The sequence below is a fragment of the Neopelma chrysocephalum genome, unplaced genomic scaffold (assembly GCF_003984885.1).
Source record: "Neopelma chrysocephalum unplaced genomic scaffold, ASM398488v2 Primary Assembly neopelma1_75, whole genome shotgun sequence".
NCBI lineage: Eukaryota > Metazoa > Chordata > Aves > Passeriformes > Pipridae > Neopelma > Neopelma chrysocephalum.
In genome coordinates, this window is record NW_020897736.1 from 5,219,168 (window position 1) to 5,237,578 (window position 18,411).

An 18,411-nucleotide genomic window follows, 5' to 3' on the forward strand; every position below is an offset into this window, starting at 1 on the left:
TCCTTCTTATTGTTGTTACAGATATAAAGATGGTTGTAACAGAAACGGAGGTGAAAGACCGACTCTGGGTTTTGGTTACCCCTCACACTCGGAAACAGTCAGTCCATAAAGAGTTTTGCTGCAGTTTCTTAGCTAATTAATACCTGCTCGCTTTTACAAAAGTCTATTTTTGAAAGCTACAGAGGATCACTTGGTTTGTTATGAAATTAAAGCCTTTCACTTGATCACTCTCCTGAGTGCAGCAGGGCAGCAGTGACAGCCCACACTTGTGCAGCACTACCAACTCTAATTTTTACAGGAGCACAGCAGGCATTTCTGGAGCCTCCCAGATCCCGAGGCTGTTGGAGAGTGTCAGCACAGCCACAGGGCCTAATCACTGTCAGAAACCAGAGAGCTGCTTTTTCTCTAGTAACTGATTTCTTCTGTCCCAAACATAAATAATTGACAAATAATTGGTACTGCAAAATCACATTCCACCTCCAAGATCTAAGTAGACTTTGAGCTGTCAAACCATTGCAACAAAAGGGAGTACTTTTTAAATGTGAAATTCCTGGTTAAAAGGTTAAAGAATCTTCTGTTCAGTAAATGAAAGCTTGGTAAGCATGGTTGCAAAGGGCAATGAAAGTATAAACACACGAAATCAACCAAAAAATTCATGATGCTCCTTCTCCTTCCATCTTTACTTTCCTCCACGCTTGCCGTTGGTCAGACAAAGGTCCCCAAAATTAGCAAAAAATAAGACTGGAGTAGGAGAAACAGCAACTGAACACCTCTCCAATAGTCTGTCATGGATTATAGGGCACGTCTTCCCATGCCCCAGGAAGCTGAGACTAAGCTGCAATATGGAAAAGATGTGCTGTTACCAACACTTGCAAAGCCTTTTAGTCAAGTGGCTGCAGCCCATGAGCAGTGCTTGATTAGGAAGCTTGGCCAGTGAAAATTAATGGGGACTTAAGGATGCTACTGTGCATTGCACCCATTATTTAAAGGATGTTCAAATCTGTAGCCAGCTTGTCACAAGGTGAAATATATATATATTCAAAAAGACCTTCTTAGCATTTTATACATTAAAAAGCATCATCTTGTATGCATAAATTTTAGGGTCCTGGTCTGGCATTATATTTTATGTCTCCTACTGACAAATTGTGCCAGTGCTGGATGAAACAGCTGCTCCCACCCAAAGCTGGCTCATAAATATTTCATCTCCCTCTCGGTTTTTGGAAGGCTGGGTGAGGTGACGTCCTCGTTGGGGAGAACTGCTGTGCCATGACCCACAACGCACACGTGCTTCTCCTGTGGTTTTCTCTAGATAAGCCCTCAGTAGGGGCATATTGACAGAGAACAAGACTATTTACCCCAGAAGTGGCCAGTAATGTGCTCTATGCCAGCCAGTGTGTTGCCAGCTCTGACGCTGGAGCAGGGGCTGCACTGTGTGCTGGAGGCAGGGGCAGGCTCTGCCTTGAACTTGCTTCCCTGCAACACAGTGACCCCCACACACATAATGTGCATGTGTGCATATAAATAAAGTCCAGTGCTTCCCAGGTGCTGGATGCAGTGGTTTTATGATGTGCAAAGTCTGGGTTTGCTGGGTTTCTCACCCGTGTAAATCTTCGTCCCTATGACCTTGACTGACTGCAGCTCCTCAGACAGCATGTCTCAGAAAGCAGCCTGAACGACTTCCTTAACTGCTTCAGGTGCAAAATACAGCACTACCTTTAGAGCACCCGCCCTGCCTTTTCACACCCAGACACCCCATTAATTTCTTTTGATTCCTGTTTCGGTTTGGCTGTAGCAATGTTTGAATAATGTCTTGAGACCCTTCTGAGGCACAGGGTAGGAAGGGGGAAAAGGAGGGTCTGTAAATCCTGCAAGAGGGAAAAAGGACCCTGAATAGGGCACCAGCTTTAAGCCCCTGGATTCTCCCAATCAATGTGAATGGTAATTAGGTTACTGGGTCACGGAATGCAGTTTTCATTAATGGCTCATGTTTAATTTGAACTGCTTTTCCCTATAGGTATGGATTAATACTTTAAGTATCTCAAGAGAAGCAAGGCATTAGAATGAGGCATTATCTTTTATTAGGCCAAGCAATATACTTAAAAATGCAGGCATTTTTAGGCGTGCTAATCTCTTCTCCTGTCTCATTATTATTCATTGTTTTCAGCAGACATTTTTTAGCTTTATTTATTTATATTTATTTTAAGCCAGGGCTATTGATCTCTGGTTTAGTGGAGTTTTAGTGTGTCCTTCCAATTCCTGACTAAGCACTTCAATTATTTCCCGTAAAACAGGCAAGCTTTAATTTATATCTTTTATAAGAGTATAACGATATTAACATAAAATGAAACTTGATTTTACTATTCCCAGTACAGTTATACATCTGTAATCTTGCCACCAGCTCTGATCTTTCTTACTAATGGTTCAATAATTAAACAGGAAGCATGGATGATAAGGAGTACCTTTATCCCATTGCTTTCCATGGTAGTAATAAATCAGGTTTTCTTACTCTTTCCACTTAGGTAACTGTCAGAGTTTTGGGTTTTCTGTTGTTTTGGGGTTTGTTTTGGCTTGGTTTTTTTTTTTTTTAGAGATCGTCTCAAGATATTTTCAGAAGTTCTCCCCTTAAGCTCCTTCTCAATATTCTGACCAGAAGAAGTCTTTCTGCTGATTTGGAAAGCTTTTCATGCAAGTAGAAGGCTATATTATGGGCAGTGGGCTCTTCAGCAGATCATGCAGTGCAAACAGATGTGCAAAATGATCTGGAGAGAAACACAACTGGTGCTGAGGTTCCTTGTGCCCATACAACATGTTTTTCAGATTGGCTCTACTCTGGACACAAGGACACTGAAGAGCTGCTTTCTGATACCAGCAATACATTACTTCTAAGTATGTGTTTTAACAGTTCTGGAGAATATGGCAAAACCTCTCTGATTAGGGTACAAGTACCTCCAAATGTACCCTGTGCCTTATTGTATTATACACCTCTCTTCTCCTGATCCAGACTCAGCATCACCAGCCCCACAGTGCATGGTGCAGGTTTAGCCCCAGCCTGCACTCAGGTACTGTGGTCATGTGTCATGTTGCAGACGTGTAACTCCAGTAATCCAGGATTAAAAATTACTATCCAGTGGTGCTAATCCCTTCATTCAGTGTCCAAAGGTTGCACTGGATCATGCTTATCTGTTACTCAAAGCAAACTATTCCCCTAGGTCCACTGTAATCCTCCCATATTCCCACACTACTTATTAACTACAATGAACATCTCTTTGTCCCAGGAGTGGGGAATATGCACAAGTGAAATGAGCAGTCCTCTACACCTGGGTAAGCTTCGTAAAACGTAACCATCACCAGCACCTCATTTTAAACAAGCTTTGCATGTGATTGATGGGGTGGCCTTAGCATTCCAGAAGAGCAGGTTATTGTCATGGCACCTTTGTGGACATCCCAAGTACAAAAATAATTTAACATGAAAAGTAAAATATGCTTTCCTTTAAGAAATACTTGCAAAAAAACGCAATTCTCTAGAAATTGGAAAAACTCAGTAAGACAGACTAACTAAAATAAATTCCTATAACAATTCACTTCATGGTAAAGTCATTCTATTGCAATGTTCTGCCTTTGTTGATTTGGACACAAAAGAAATATCTTGTTCTCATGATCCTTTTTTTAGGAAAGGACAGCAACATGAGAGACTGTGTGCCATGCCCAAGGACAGACACCATGTTGAGTTACCTTACAAAGCCCAGTGCCAAGTAGCCACGCTTCAGGTGTCAACTGTGTGTTAGATAAGTAGGGCTTTTAACTAGATGAACAAACAATCATCTCAGCTGCCTCATAAGCACTTGTCAAGACCACTAATCCACTGACAGAGGATGTATTTTAAACTGCTGGCTATTCATAGCAAGAGGCAGCTCTAGACTTTACAAGCCTGCTGTTGTGGCCAGTCCCCGGTCCAGGGAAGTGTTTCATTAATACCAAACTCATGGCCAGGGGTTTTGTATTAATGCAGAGGCAGCTTTGTCAGCAAGCCTGGCATGAGCCCTCCCCGGCTACTCATCCCCTGCCACTGCCACCACCCACTGCCACCCACAGACAATGGGTAAATATAGCAGATGAGCGACTTGCTCTGCTGAAGAGGACTTGCAGAATCACCCGGGTCAGCAGATGGGTTTAGGCAACTCTTCACTAACAAGAAATGAGACAGGCTTTGCAGAAGTTCAGTGAGCCCTGGTACCTTTGTCAGCTGCTGCTCTGAGGGAAAGCCCAGCCCAAACACAGTGTTGGCTCTGCTGTCTGCCCACTGCCCGAACTTCTGCGACGTTTTAGTGAAGGTCATGTTGGGTGTGATTGTGCTGTTTATGATCACCTGTTCAAAAACAGAGCAAAAAAGAATTAAAAAGTAGAAGTCACATCAGAATATATATCCTAGCAACAATATCATCCAAAGCAATTAGCAGTCTAAATTGGGAAATTGCTGTGTTCAGAAGATTTTTTCCCTGAAACAAAACAGTTTTTATCTTGTCTTAGTTCATGCAGAAATTCTGATGTTTTGTCTTTTTTTTCAAAGCACTATCATGGTCCTGCAGTTAAAGAGGCTGCAGGAACATCACTGAACTCAAAGCAACAGCAGTGTCAAGAGCTGTAAAATTACCCTGGCAGAAATGCAGATGCAAAATCCTCTTTTTGCAGCATTAGGAAGGCACACAGCTACTCCCACTCCACCCCACCAGGCACCTGAGATGCCCAAGCCCTCCATTAGGGCATCCACCAGCAACATCTGACCTCAGATCTGAAGGGCAGAGAGGTATTTCTACATTTCTCCATTTTTTCTCAGGCCTTCACAAGTAGGATGCCAGAGACATGTCAGAAGTTAAAAACAAACAAACAAACCAACAGAAAAACAAGACAAGGAGAAGCTGATATCTTAATAGTGAGTTTAACTTGGGAAGGGGGTGAAGTGCATCACCAGCAATGCACACACAATATCAAATTTGGGCTCAGAACAAATATTTTGCCCTTTCACACATGCTAACTAATATCTGCTTCAGCAGCAGCAACCTTGAAAGCAACAGTAGTCCTTGTAATTAAAGAAATAGCCAAAAAGATGAAGGCTGGTGGACGAGGTCTCCAAGGAACTTAGTGGAACAGGTATAAAATGTAATCTTGCAAAAAGGAATGAGATATATGTCAGTTCATTACCAGGAAACCTTAACTTTATTTTCAAGATACATCATTATATGAGTCTAGAGACTCCTTCCCCTGGAAATTAATTCATGTACAATGTTCTTTCTGCTAACAGAATAAGAACTTTCTTTAGTAATGTGTACCATCATTTCCAATATGCAAATTATGCAGTAATTAAGCCCAATCTGTGGGACAGTTTAATTAACATGATCAGGAAGTATCCTGGCAACATCATTTACTATGTATTCCAAGCAGACTTTTTCCTAAGCTTTCATTTACATTTAGCAAAAAGTGTGAATTAAAGCTACCAGAGGAAGATCCTTATTTGACTCCATCCCCTCCATGACTTCAGACCTCTGTGCTGATGCTTTCATTTGCTTTCCTAGAAACAGCTCAACTTATTTCCCTCTTGTTACATCATCACTTTCAAATAAACGCACGATTTTCTACCATCCCCTACCAATCAGAGTTTCACCAGAAGGATGAAAGCAGAGGAAGGCCAGGTGGCTGGTACCCCTGAAAATGTCCTTTGCATGGGAAAAAGCAGAGCAAGAAAGGGGGAGAGGAGGTTCTGCAACCAGCACTGGCCAACACACAGTGTACAAACGTCAGGTTGCCCAGAGAAGTTGCGGATACCCTGGAAGTGTTCAACGTTGGACGGGGCTTTGAGCAACCTGGTCTAGTGGAAAGTGGCCCTGTCCATGACAGGGGAGTTGGAACTGGGTGGTCTTTGAGGTCCCCTCCAAAACAAACCCTTCTGTGATTCTATGATCTGTTTCCAGATTCAAAACATCTTTTTGAATGGCCAATTGACAGGCAGAGGTATAAGCAAAGCTGCCCAGAGGTGCTCTCCTGCAGCTAAGTTACACAACAGAAACAGCCAACATAAAATATAAGTGTGATTTCAGAGATGTAAATTAAAAGCAAATCAAAGATTTTATGGTAAGGGTTTGACAGTGCAAAGGGACTATGATGATACCAGGACTGCATGATACAGAGAGTCACAAGAGCAGGAGGAAAAGCTACCACCAACCCAGAAAAATCAGGATGCTTTTCAAAAACTTTAAAGAAAGTCCTATATGTATATTTCTTTTAAAAAAAAAATCTTACATCGGGCAGATGAACCACTTAGAAACGTTTAGCTTCTCAAGTTACAGAATTTAATTTAGAAGTTACACAATTTAATTTAGAAGTTATGAAATACCCAGAAATTTCAAGTCATAAAAAGTATTATTTCAGTCCTGCTGTGCCTATCAAAGTAGACATCTGTGGAAAAGAAAAATAATAAAATGACCTGTTTGAAAGGCAAAAGCTTCACTCACTGGTAGCTGACCTTGAGAAGAATGAAAGTCTTCCATACCTCCCACAATGATCATTGAGTAAATACAAACAGAAAAAAAACCCACACCAAAGTTATCTTTTAGACCACAGTTCAGTATTATCAGATGTGGTAAAAGGAATAATGAAGCCAGCAAACTGTAAACCAAGGAACACCTTACTGAGCAATGAAATACGCTACATTAGCTGAGCACCTTACAATTTAATTTTTTTCTGTAGCCAGTGCAGAATCCAAGGAAAGCTTGTGGTGAGCACACACCTTCAAGAAACTGACAGTTCATCTGTTAAATTTATAATAAGCTGCAATTAGTGAAACTGCTTGGAAGCTGGCTCTACCTTTTTTTTCCCCTTAAATCCTCCTCTGTCAATCAGGCACTTCAGAAACACTGCATTCCTACAGAGAAGTGAAAACCTAAGTAGAAGCTCAGGAGATTAAATCAGAGCTCATAGAAGCAGTTCAGAGGAGATGGATGCTGTGAGTACATCATGCTCATTCACCCTGTCTTCCTCCCCATCCTCACCCCATCTGCCTGTACATTCACCTCCCCATAGATCTGGTCATTATTTCTGAGCACAGACACTACACTGGCCAGGGGAAAATCGTGTTGGTTGTGTTTAGGAGAAAGAAAGGGTGCTATGATTTAAAAGAACAATGAAAAATGAGGCTTGCAAATGTTCCTGCCAGGTAATCCAGCCTATCCCCCTCCCTATGCTGGCTCACCCTCGGCTACCTGAGACCAGAAGGACAGTGATCCCCACCACTCCTCCATCTCCTGGGCAGGCAGTCTCAGTTGGGGCAGAAGGCAGGGGAAGCATTTGTGGCCACCACAACAGGAAAGGCCAAATAAACTGGGAAAACTTTCTTTTTTTGTGAAGGTATGAGCCAGAATTTTCAAATTTCAAAGGAAGAAGGAGAGAAGGAAAAGGGCACTATTTTGCTGCAGATAGGAAGAGCCCACAGGGTCTCTTCCATCCCTACCTGCAATCCAGTGATATAATCGTATAAGAAAAGGCCACTCATCAATTCAAATGAGCTCTTATGAAAAAGCTCTGCCTTTGGTCCTCATTTGTATAATACACACACAGTGTAATTCCAGCTGCATCATAAAACAGAATAAACTTATGGACTTTCATCCAGAATAATGGATTCAGAAGACATACTACTCTCTAATCAAATGCAATCGATCCCTGAAGTGGTTAAAGAGTTCTCCCTAAAGACAAAGAGGAGCATAATATAATAAGCACCTTACAAAATAATAAACTCATTCATCATACTGAGTTGTCTACATGTGGTTAAAAAAAAAATACCTGCCTTTGCACTCACTACATCCAAACTTATCAGATGGCAAACATTCCTGCTACACCTGCATAAGCCAAATAAAATCTCATACTAATTTCATTTCCTTTGGGAAAAAAATGAACCTGAGAGATCTAAATTTTTATCTGAAGATGAAACAATAGAACGTTTCCAGCACAAGGTAGCGCTCCCACAAGTGACTCCAGACATTTAGGAACACATTGGGTATATTCATCAGATAAAGGTGAATGCAAATAAGCTGGCATAGAGCAGAACATTCATGGGCTGTAACACACCCATCCCGCTGCCTTCCCACGGAGAGAAACTGCCAAATAAATCAAACAGGGAGAGGTCACAAGACGACCCGAGTGCGTAGAAGGAGAAAAACGTATTGGCAGCTCATGCTGCTTGTAATGTATGAGCAGTGCCCATATATACAGCTGCTCTTTCTTTTAGGGGGTGCTTCGAGTATTTAAAGGGCTCCACTCCCACACTCCCCATACCACAACAGTGCACTGAAGGGGAAAAGCTGCTGTGGGTCCTAAAAACACATATTCCCAAGGCACTGTCTCATTAATATAAGGTGTGTGTCAGCAGCTGGAGTATAGAGGGAGCAGAGCTGGAGCAGCACGTGGGGTTTGCCAGCTTGGCTCTCAGTGCACGCCCTGATCTCATCAGGCTCAGCTTGCCAGGTTCACAAGAGGGAAAAGCAGGGATGAGAGCAAGCTCAGCTCCAAGGGGAGGAGAGCAGAGATCGCAGAGGGCATTTGGCAGAGCCACTGGCACAGCCCCGAGGAGGAGGAGGAGAACCAACACACCGGCAGGAATTGGCCAGGACACTCACCAAAGGGGATGATGAGCCAAGTCAGCCAGCCCTGGCACCAGCTTCTCTACCTAGGAAAAGACTGAAATAACAGCTATGAAGCTAATAAATGTATTGGGCAATATATTTTGGAACTGTGTTAAATTAATTGAGAAACGGGCCTCTTATCCTGGGGCAAGAGTGCCAGATCAGGAATTATTCTGCAATTTCCCCTTTCAATTTACATCACCTGTTACTCCGAAGAGTACTCACCTCCAGAAAAGCCCCCAGACTCCAGGCCATAGGATCTACTCCTTAAGACTATATTAAAATCTTCCCATTTCATTTCCACACCTCTGAATATGTGCTTCCAGTTCCCAGCCCCTGTGAAATTTAATTTCCTCAACCCACCAGGCTGCTAATCTTCAGTAAAGATGTATCCCAGTCTAAAAACAGAATTGAAGAAGGAAAGAAGCTGCTAATCCTCTGGCCACAGCTATCACAGGCTCAGCAGGTTCTTCCAGCTCATCAAGTTGGCATGAATCAGAAGGGCTTGTGACACCGGATGTGAAGATGAGGAGACAGGGATGGATTTACAGAGAAATTCTCCCTTTATCCCAAATGTTCAGCAACCCTTTGGTGGTATTAGCCCACCTACATTTCCATGATCTGTATTGTCCTCTGCACTATCTACCATCCTTCCTACTTCTGCTTCTAACATCTTTTCACCAGTATGTCACTGGTGATAAACTGCTCATCTCATTTCTAGTCCTAGAAGGCCAGAACACACATACACACACACACACACACACACACATTGTTAATCAAGACAGTGGTATTAAAGGGAAAAAAGAAAGTCCCTTGCAGAGGCCACCAAACAGAGTAAAGCAGGAGAAGTACAAAGACATCCTCACAGCAGTGTAAGAACTTGGGGATGAAAGAAAGAACAGCCTTTGGCCAAAACTGAACCTGTAATGCAGGAGGGTTAATTATAGTTGTTTTACAAATCAGGGCCAGCAGCAGATGTGATCAAATCTGTCTCTCTACCCTTGCTGACAAGTCTTTATAGAAGGCCATTTGAAAAGAAAAAAAAAAAGCCTGGGAAAACTGAAAGCAGCGATGTTCCAGCTTTGCTTTATGTGCTGCACCTGACGTGTACATGGTGCTTTTCCTGGGACATGCTGGGGGTATGGAATATTTAGACTGGGAGCCCTGTAAATGTACATTAAGAAGAGCATTGGGATTCTCCATTTTGCTGTTCCTCCTGCTCTGTTCCATCGTTTGTGCATGACAAGGGGGGTGAGCACAGGGTAGGCAGCAGCTGGCAGGACATCCACTACCAGGCTCTTGCTCGGGTTGCCCATTTGATCCCTTCAGTGCCAGGATGCCTGGCCAGCTGCTGCTTTTCAAAAGTTTCTGTTCTACACAGTTAACCAGGACAGGAGCTGTTTCACCCATCAATGGAGTCCAAAACCTTCCAAAACTGCATCCTGTATTTCTGCAGGAGGTGGGAGTGGAAGGGATGTCTTGCAAGCCACAGAGGACTCGCTGCAGCCCTCAACATTTACTTCCCAACCTGAGTTCCCTCTGCAGAGAGGAGGCTCTCCTTTTATGGGTAAAGTCTCTCACATGCTGTTGCTTCTTGTTTTATGGGGAAAAGGGCCATTTCCACTGTTGGAAATAATGCTTTTTTTATCCTGCATCACCTTGCATTCCCAGAATAATTCAATGAAAAATTAGGTTCATTTTTAACCCCAAAAGCCAACAAATCAAACAAAACTCATACAATTCTTGTCCTCCTTCATGAAAAGAGATGTAAAAATAGCCCTCCCCTCCAATAAAAAGACTAATAATTGTTTTTCCTCTGGTAAAATATTTCTGTTCTAAAGCCCTCTCTGACAACCTGTCTAAATGCAACGAAAGTGGGTTCACGATTATGCGAATTGTATTAAGTAAATCTCCTGCTACACCTCTACACCTACTCCATTGCTCTCTTTTTTTTCCCAAGGTAATTAACATCTCTGTACAGTTGGCTTCCCACCTCCTCCACCCAGTCTAAATCTCTAAAATTTCCTATTTTTGCTTTGACATCTGACTAGAATTTTTTTTTCCTTTTAGGCACAGCACACACATCCACCCACCCACATGATTCAAAGCACCAGCAGCTGTTTCATGAAGAAAATCTACAGCAAGGCTTTTCAAACACTCTAGAACAAATTGTTATCCAGGAATTTCATGCAACCATTTAAAAAATATATAAACCAAGATGCTTGTGGATTATTCTTACACGAGAACTAAGATTCCTAACTTATCACAGAAAGAGAGAAGGATGCAGTATAGACTCTTTATTTTTTCCTAGTGATTAAAATTGGGGTGAGGAAGAAGGTTGCTTTATCTATAATTAGATAGAATTATAAAACTTCCCAAAGTCATATCACATTCATGCTTTGGGAGATTTAATAAAAGAATATAGTCTTTGTGTAGAGTACAACCATATCCCTAAGTGAATAATATAAGCACTGATCATTTTCTGCATCCTTCAAGCTGTGTGGCAAGAGCTTCAGTAAAGCCTGAAGGTCCCTCTGCAGAGGTCAGGAATGGCACAACCACACAGCATCATTACAGACTCCTCTACTCTTCAGCAACCTCCACACCTCGGGAGTGGTTAGCAATAGGATAGCTTACTTCCTCTCCAAAATCCAGAAAAATTGTCCTTTGGCAGGAGTAATGGCCAAGAAGGACAGGTATGTTATTTTTAGGAGATGACAGGGTGTCCAGGTTTCTTTTCAATAACATCACGTGGTTTCATTAACCTCTCTGGAATGTTCAGATGCCACATCATACTCATGTCTGGTGATCAGAAACCTCTCTGTGTGGGGCAGTTACTTACTGAAACACTCTGACAGAGCTTTTCTGAGAAATTTTACAGAGAGGTTTTAAAAAGAAAAAAATCTCCCCAGACCAAAGTTTCCCTACTTGCTGGTGAGTGGTACAGCAAGAAATCCTTACCCTAGACTTTTATTTTTGCTTTTTAATGAGTAAGAAATTTCATTTCTGAAAAGGTTTATGCAATCTCCTGGATTCGGTTGTGTGTGATCTTTCTGGAGCCAGTGACACACACACAACACATATACAAGCAGAAAAATGAGCCAGATAGGAACAGACAGGGGCAGATGTGCTTCTGCTCTTCTATCAAGGATACAGCTGTTGACAGCACTTTGTTATCTTTTCTCCTAAGCTTACTAACCAGCTTCTGAAGGATTTATTTCCAGAAATAATCCAGGCAATGAACAGAGGATTTTTCACATTTCGAAGTTAATAACTTGGAAAGAGATTAATATAGAAACATTTAAGCGAGTTCTACAGCTCTAGACTTTTAATTTTTTCTAAACCAAAACACATCCTCAGCAGGTGATCATGATTTCTGGCTGATTCAATCTCAAGGGACCCACCACATTTCCTGGCATTTACTTTGCTCCCTTTCTCAGCTTTTGACAAGCTCTTTTTTCCACCTGGAGCCCTACATCTTGTTTGTGCAAACATTTTTAATTTTTCCTTCCATTGCCAGGTCATCTGTACCTGCTGAGCCAATACAGCAGTTCTGAAATTCCCGTTGCAGATAAGCCCTAACCATTTTTTTTCATCCTCTGAACACTCAAAAGACCTGTTCACACAAGTGCACCCAATGTTACCAGCTCAACCCATCTAAACCTGTCTTAGCAACTGTTGACAATCTCCTGCAGACACAACTCCAGGCAATGTACTACCCTCCCAGTTATTAAATCCTGCACCTCCCCTCAGCCTGAATTTCTGAATACTTGATATGACCTTGAGCAAATAAAGGATGATGCAAGTGGGGAGTCTCATCCTTGGCTGACAGCTCTGCTTCTCCTTTATGCTGTATTTCTTCACCACCAAATTCCAAAGAAAATGTTCTCAAGTTATTTTAAGGTCTAGAGAGAAACCAGCTTTCCCTAACCCCAACACTGACATTTCTCTCTGATATTCCATAGGCTGAATGATTTATGTCTGCACAGGACCCCCTTGGAGAATAACATTTCAGGCACTTCCCACACCTTTGAGTGCCCAACCTATCACCCCATGCCTTACACCTCCACCACAACCTGCACCCCAGCCTGCCCCGGAGCAGCAGCCTCTGCCCAGGAGCCACCAGCACCACCATTGAGGGCAATTCTTCCTTGAATTGAGGGTTCTCCCTGAATCACTGATGCTAAAAAATCTGGAAGTTGCATCACCACAACACTGACACCTTTAAATTAAATCAGAAAACAGCCATTAAAAATATTAATTATTTGCTGCAAGTTGCTTCACTGTCTCAGTGAGAGACCAGTTCCAGCTTAGGTTAGGCTGGTGGGCTGTGACTCAGGCCAGGACAGATGTTCTGATCTCAATCTGCTCATCATACCAAACGAAGGAGCAGCTGCCTCTCAGAGAGCAGTCTGATCTAGTTTCACTAGTTACAGCAACAACAAGCCCAAAAGGAACCCCCAAAAAGCAGCTTGAGACTTTTCAGGCATCTTTTATAAAATCCTTTGGTTTAGCACTATTTGTACTAGAACGTGTCTCCAGCAGATGAGCATCATCCTCCAGCACAGGCTGGAAAATATGAACCAGGAAAAGTCCAAAACTCATCTGATGAGAGTGATTAAATGGCACCAAATTATTGTAAAGGCTCTAGTATGGATTAACAGTATATACACACTGGTATTTATTATCACTGCTCTGTCTCAACAGTGAAGTACTATTCTATTCTATTCTTATATATTATATTAACTATTTGAGGTAGCCCTGTGCAGAGGCAGGAGTTGGAATCGATGATCCTTGTGGGTCCTTTCTATCTCAGGACATTTTACAATTCTATTATTACATAATGTATATATAAAATCACAAAACCACAACTAATGTTTTTACTCAATAGTCATCTCCCTAGCAAAAAAGCAATGAGATGTTTCTTGTAACATGCACACGCACTGTGCACACTGGAAGACAGGATTATGCATTAAAATAGTATTTTAAACCATTTTTTGTATTTCAAAAGATGTTCTTTTTATATGGGGTGTTAATTAGCTCCATTTGTTGACTCCAGTGTCATCTCCAGTGCTAACAGTCATGTTGAAATTAGCTCCAATAGTTCATTAAATACTTACATACTATGGTAAAGAGAAGATAAAGGCCGTCAAACATGCTCATATTTCTGTATTACAGTAATCAGTCAGACCAGTACTGGAAATCTTTTCTTATGACATATGAAGGTTTCTTTAGTGGACAGGTGTGGACAAGAAGGCAGAAATACTGCATCAGCGAAATCAGACCTCCAGAGGTCAAAGCCTGGACACCTGTGCACTGGTTTATCCTAATGCAGTGTCACCCTCAAGCTGGATGTGTCTCCTGGGCACAGTGCCACATGCTGCCTTTGGATGAAAGGTCATCAAAGTGTCACATGCTGCCCTTAGATGAAAGGTCCCTTTCGTGTTGGTTCTCCGTGTCAGACACATAAATTATATTGAGCTCATACTTCTCCCCATCCAGGTTTTATGGTTGGCACACTTTCTGGGACCACCAGAAGAGATTTCCCACACAGCCTGGAAGAAACTGTGAGGCAGAAGAAGTTTTGGAGAAAAAGAAATACCCATCTCAGTTGCCCGGTGGTGAAAAAAAAGCTTTGAGAAAATGGAACAAAAAGTATTTTCTGCTAATTTAATCAGATTTTACTAGCAGGGACTCTCTGGAAATCATAGTCCTGCCAATGCTGCTGTCAGCAAAATAATCTTCAGGGCAAGAAGTGGGGCCTCTTGGCATTTCAGCAGGCATAGGGCAGCTGGCTGGGACCCCAGCAGCACCACACTCTTCTGGGATACAGCACACAGCAATGTGACAAGCAATGGCCATAAATATAAAACTAGGGCAGGCAAAACTAGAAATCAAAGAATCTCCATTCCTTTGAGAAAACACACAAATACGTTCACCCACACCTTTCCAAATCACAGCATTTAATTCAGGATTTTTCTATACACATTAAAGAAAAGGCAACACACCACTTTGTAAGGTCACTTTTCATGTACTTTTATGTCCCTTTATCTTTGGCTACCCAAGGCTGTAAAACATCCTCTGTAGTTTCACTACAGAACTATTAAACCTGAAAAATTAGGTAGTTAAAAAACTTAGGCATTTAAAAAAATGTAGGCATTTAAAAATAGAGCACCCTACATCACGTAATTCATCGGGTATAGGGTCAGATGAACACATACTGATAACTCTGAATGCCAGGTGAGAAGGTGATGTTTTGATTGTTTCTGCTACATGTTATCACAAATCAGATCCATGAGGTCCTGGAGGCAGTTAAATGTTGCCACACCAACGCAGACCCCTGGTGAGGTACATGCTGCCAGAAACCTTTTATAATTCAGTGCCAAAAATTTTGTAATATGTAAATTACCTAGTAGGCTTTTCCTGAGAAAGAGTTGCTATTGGTTTAGTGGCTGAATTTACGTCAATGAAATAAAAAAAAAAGAACAAAAAGAACTAACAAGATGAAGGAATTTCATCTGTGCTACCATACCCTGCAATTGTTTTCCTGTGAAAGAAAAAATTCTCAAATCTAAGAGTCACCTTTTGGCAAAATACTCTAGGATATTTTTAACAACTATGCCTTAAAATAATTCCTTTTCCGTGGGCAAAGAAAATGATCTGTTTTGAGTGTCTGAACACATCACTGGAAGGATTCTGAATTTCCTCTCTGTGCCTCCAGTCGTGACAACACAGAAAGCGTGGTCAGAAAGAGGTGGGCAGCTATTCAATTAGGTAGCAATTAGGACCAGTACAGGAACTGACAAAGCCAGAAATACATCAAATATTAGCAGACTTACATATCACCCCTTCTTACCTCACTAAATATCTGCTGCCACAGGCTGCTGGGGCTCTGTCCCTGGCAGCTTCATTGTGCTCTGGAAATCACACTGTCTGCTGCATATATACCATTAAATCAAACAGCTTCATCACACCCTAAAATGCCCTGTGTTTGCTTTGGGGAGAATTATGTGAATACTGATTGGCAAAATTTGGCCCATATTCTTGTTCTCAGTAATTGCAATTTACTTCAGAAATAGACCCACTGATTTTGCTTTCCCAGCACAGCAATTTTTCTGGTTCTCTCTTCAGTACTTCCACACACTTATGCCCAACTTAGTTGCTGCTCTCCAATATTCAAGGTAATTGTCAGGTAATAAATTCTTAAATGATCTAGTAACTGGGAATAAGTGTCAGACAGCTAGGTTTTTTTCCCTGAAACACAGTCTTTATTCCTGTATCATGTATTTACCACAATTACTCTTGCAATCTAGTCATCTTTTAAACCCTGATTTTCATTTTTTCTAGTCATCTGTTTAAGCATCTCTCAGAGACAACTTAGGACTGGCATCTGAGATGACTCTTGCTGCGTCACTTCACTGCTGCCAACTCAGTATGTCTCACCATACGCTTTATTGCTGGCTATTTATTTTTAAGATAGCTTTATGTTCCTTGTTAACAACTCATTTCTCAAAAGAGAAAAACGACGTTGCAATCACAAGTTCTGTAGAAATACAACATATGAACATTTGAAAATGAGGGCAGAAGATTGTTTATGAGGGATTATATTTCCATCTGAAATTCCTTTCCCCCTTCTCTATACTGTTTAGATAACACATATTTCCAGTTTATAAAAAATAAATAAACCCACCAATGTGGGAACTACCATGCATTATTCCTGAAGATGATAGAGGCTATTGGTCTGCATAATTTTCATACCTTCATACCTTTTCATACCTTCTTTTTCATACCTTTTCAAATCTTCTTTTCACCTCAAAAAGACAGATCAATGTAGGTCACTTTTAATGAGGAGCCTTGTGTGTGGCTTTCCCCACACACTGCACAGCAGTTGGGCACTTACAAGTTCACATTCTCCCTGCACCATCAATGTATTTTGTCATTTTTCAACAGGGTTGACTTTTGCCCACAACACTGAACACTTTCACACGGTGAAGTCTTTTGGCTGCATCATTAACTCTGAATCAGTGTATGCCCTTGCATTTTACTGTATCATTTCCTCCACCATTCATTATGCCACAGTTAGCCTCTGGCTAGAAACCTCTTAAAACATCATGATGAAATTACTTTCTTGACAACATACAAGTAAATTACTATGTAATTAAAAGATATACTAATCTATTCCCTTGTTTGGTCATGGTATCTTGGTTAAGATCATTCAGCGCATTCTTTTATAGTACCTGTGAAATCTTTTGCTATAAAGTGTAAGATACTCTCCACAGCACCTGTTTTTCTGTCAAAGACACAGGAATTATAATAGCTGTTCTCTTCTAGCTTTGCAAACACGAGGAATTAAAGTGGTACAAACTGTTTTGAATCTAGGATCTCCACTATGCAGTGCTGCTTGATTCCCCAGGCATTTCAGTGGGGTTTTTTTGTAATTGGGCTGAGAGGATTTGGAAGAAACCTTGCACCTGAAGATGTACACCCTCTCCTGGCTGCCCTCCATATGTGACTCCTGGTTTTCAGCATAAGACTCTTGCACATCCCTCTGCAAGGTAAGAGTTAAGCTGTCCTGACTTCGCTCTGCTTCCTATCTTTACCCCCCTCTCTTTCTATCCCATTTTTCTCTGCTGCAATGTCCATCCTCACCACCTCCACGTGTACCAGCCAGGCCCTCCTGTCCTTCCCCACCACTTGGCAAAGAGGTAAGGATGTGAAGGCAGTGTTGTATTGTGCCGGGCAGCAGAGCCAAGCAGCTCCTCTGCCCTTCTGCCAGCCAGGCTCATAAAATGAGCTCCCAATATTTATACCCTTAAACACATGGACTCAGCAGTTCCCTTAATCCCCCTCTTTAAGTCCATTGCAAAATCCTGCTGCTCCCCTCTGCCCTGCAGCACCCCTCCCCATCCTCCTGCACCCCAGGTGTGTGGGGATGAGGGGCAAGAAGGAAATAGGCAAGAGGATGGGGCTGAAGGACAGGGGACTGCAGAGGCTCTGGACCTTTGAGGACAGCAGAAGCTGCCTGAGGAAGCCACTTCTGCCAGAATCACAGTCCATCAGGTCAGTGCTGCAGCAGGAGGAAATACTCATCAGGGTGACATTACACAGCCTGCCCTGTGCTTGGCACGACAGCAGCACTAACAGGGTCCAGCAGCCCTGTGCTCCTCTGCAACTCAACACGCTGCCCAGAGCGACACGGTGAATGCTACAAGTAAAAGAAAGCTTATGCAACCAGGTAATGAGCAATATTTAAGTGAAGTGCCCTGTGGTCTTGATCACCTTAAAACATTTTTATTGTTACTATATAATGTCAATGTAAGGTAAAAAAACCTACCAAATTAATCCAACAGCTGCATACAAGTTGGATTTAACTGAGATTTCTCTGCAAGCCAATGTGCATTGCATATGTTTGTCTCAAATAAACTGTTAGAACAGCCCCTTTGCAGTTCAGACAAGGATGGAGAGTTTCAAGAGACACATGTCCTTTGTCACCACCTTCCTCCTAGGGCCAAGTCCCTTCATTTACTTGAGCTTCAGCTTTTTTGTCCTTAAGACAGAGATAACTCCTGCCCGCAGTGATGCTGTGATGCTAATCCATCTGGTATTTGCCAACACACAGAAAACTTCATTCTAATAACTGAAATGTACAGAAAGCAGGACACCATCATCTGAAGCTGTCTATATTCTTCCTCACAATTTTACCCAGTTTCATTTTTGCCTGGAAAAGTAGGTCAAAACACTA

At 41.9% G+C, this 18,411-nt stretch overlaps 1 protein-coding gene across 3 annotated transcripts in view; it reads right to left on the reverse strand.

Annotated features, from left to right (window-relative positions):
- The window catches only part of HOMER2 (homer scaffold protein 2), a 56,962-nt gene that overhangs the window by 12,058 nt on the left and 26,493 nt on the right, over positions 1–18,411 (reverse strand). For all 3 annotated transcript variants that reach the window (XM_027688373.1, XM_027688372.1, XM_027688371.1), the window contains exon 3: positions 4,235–4,366. In XM_027688373.1, the coding sequence (XP_027544174.1) occupies positions 4,235–4,366 (132 nt within the window). The remainder of the gene's footprint in view (positions 1–4,234; positions 4,367–18,411) is intronic.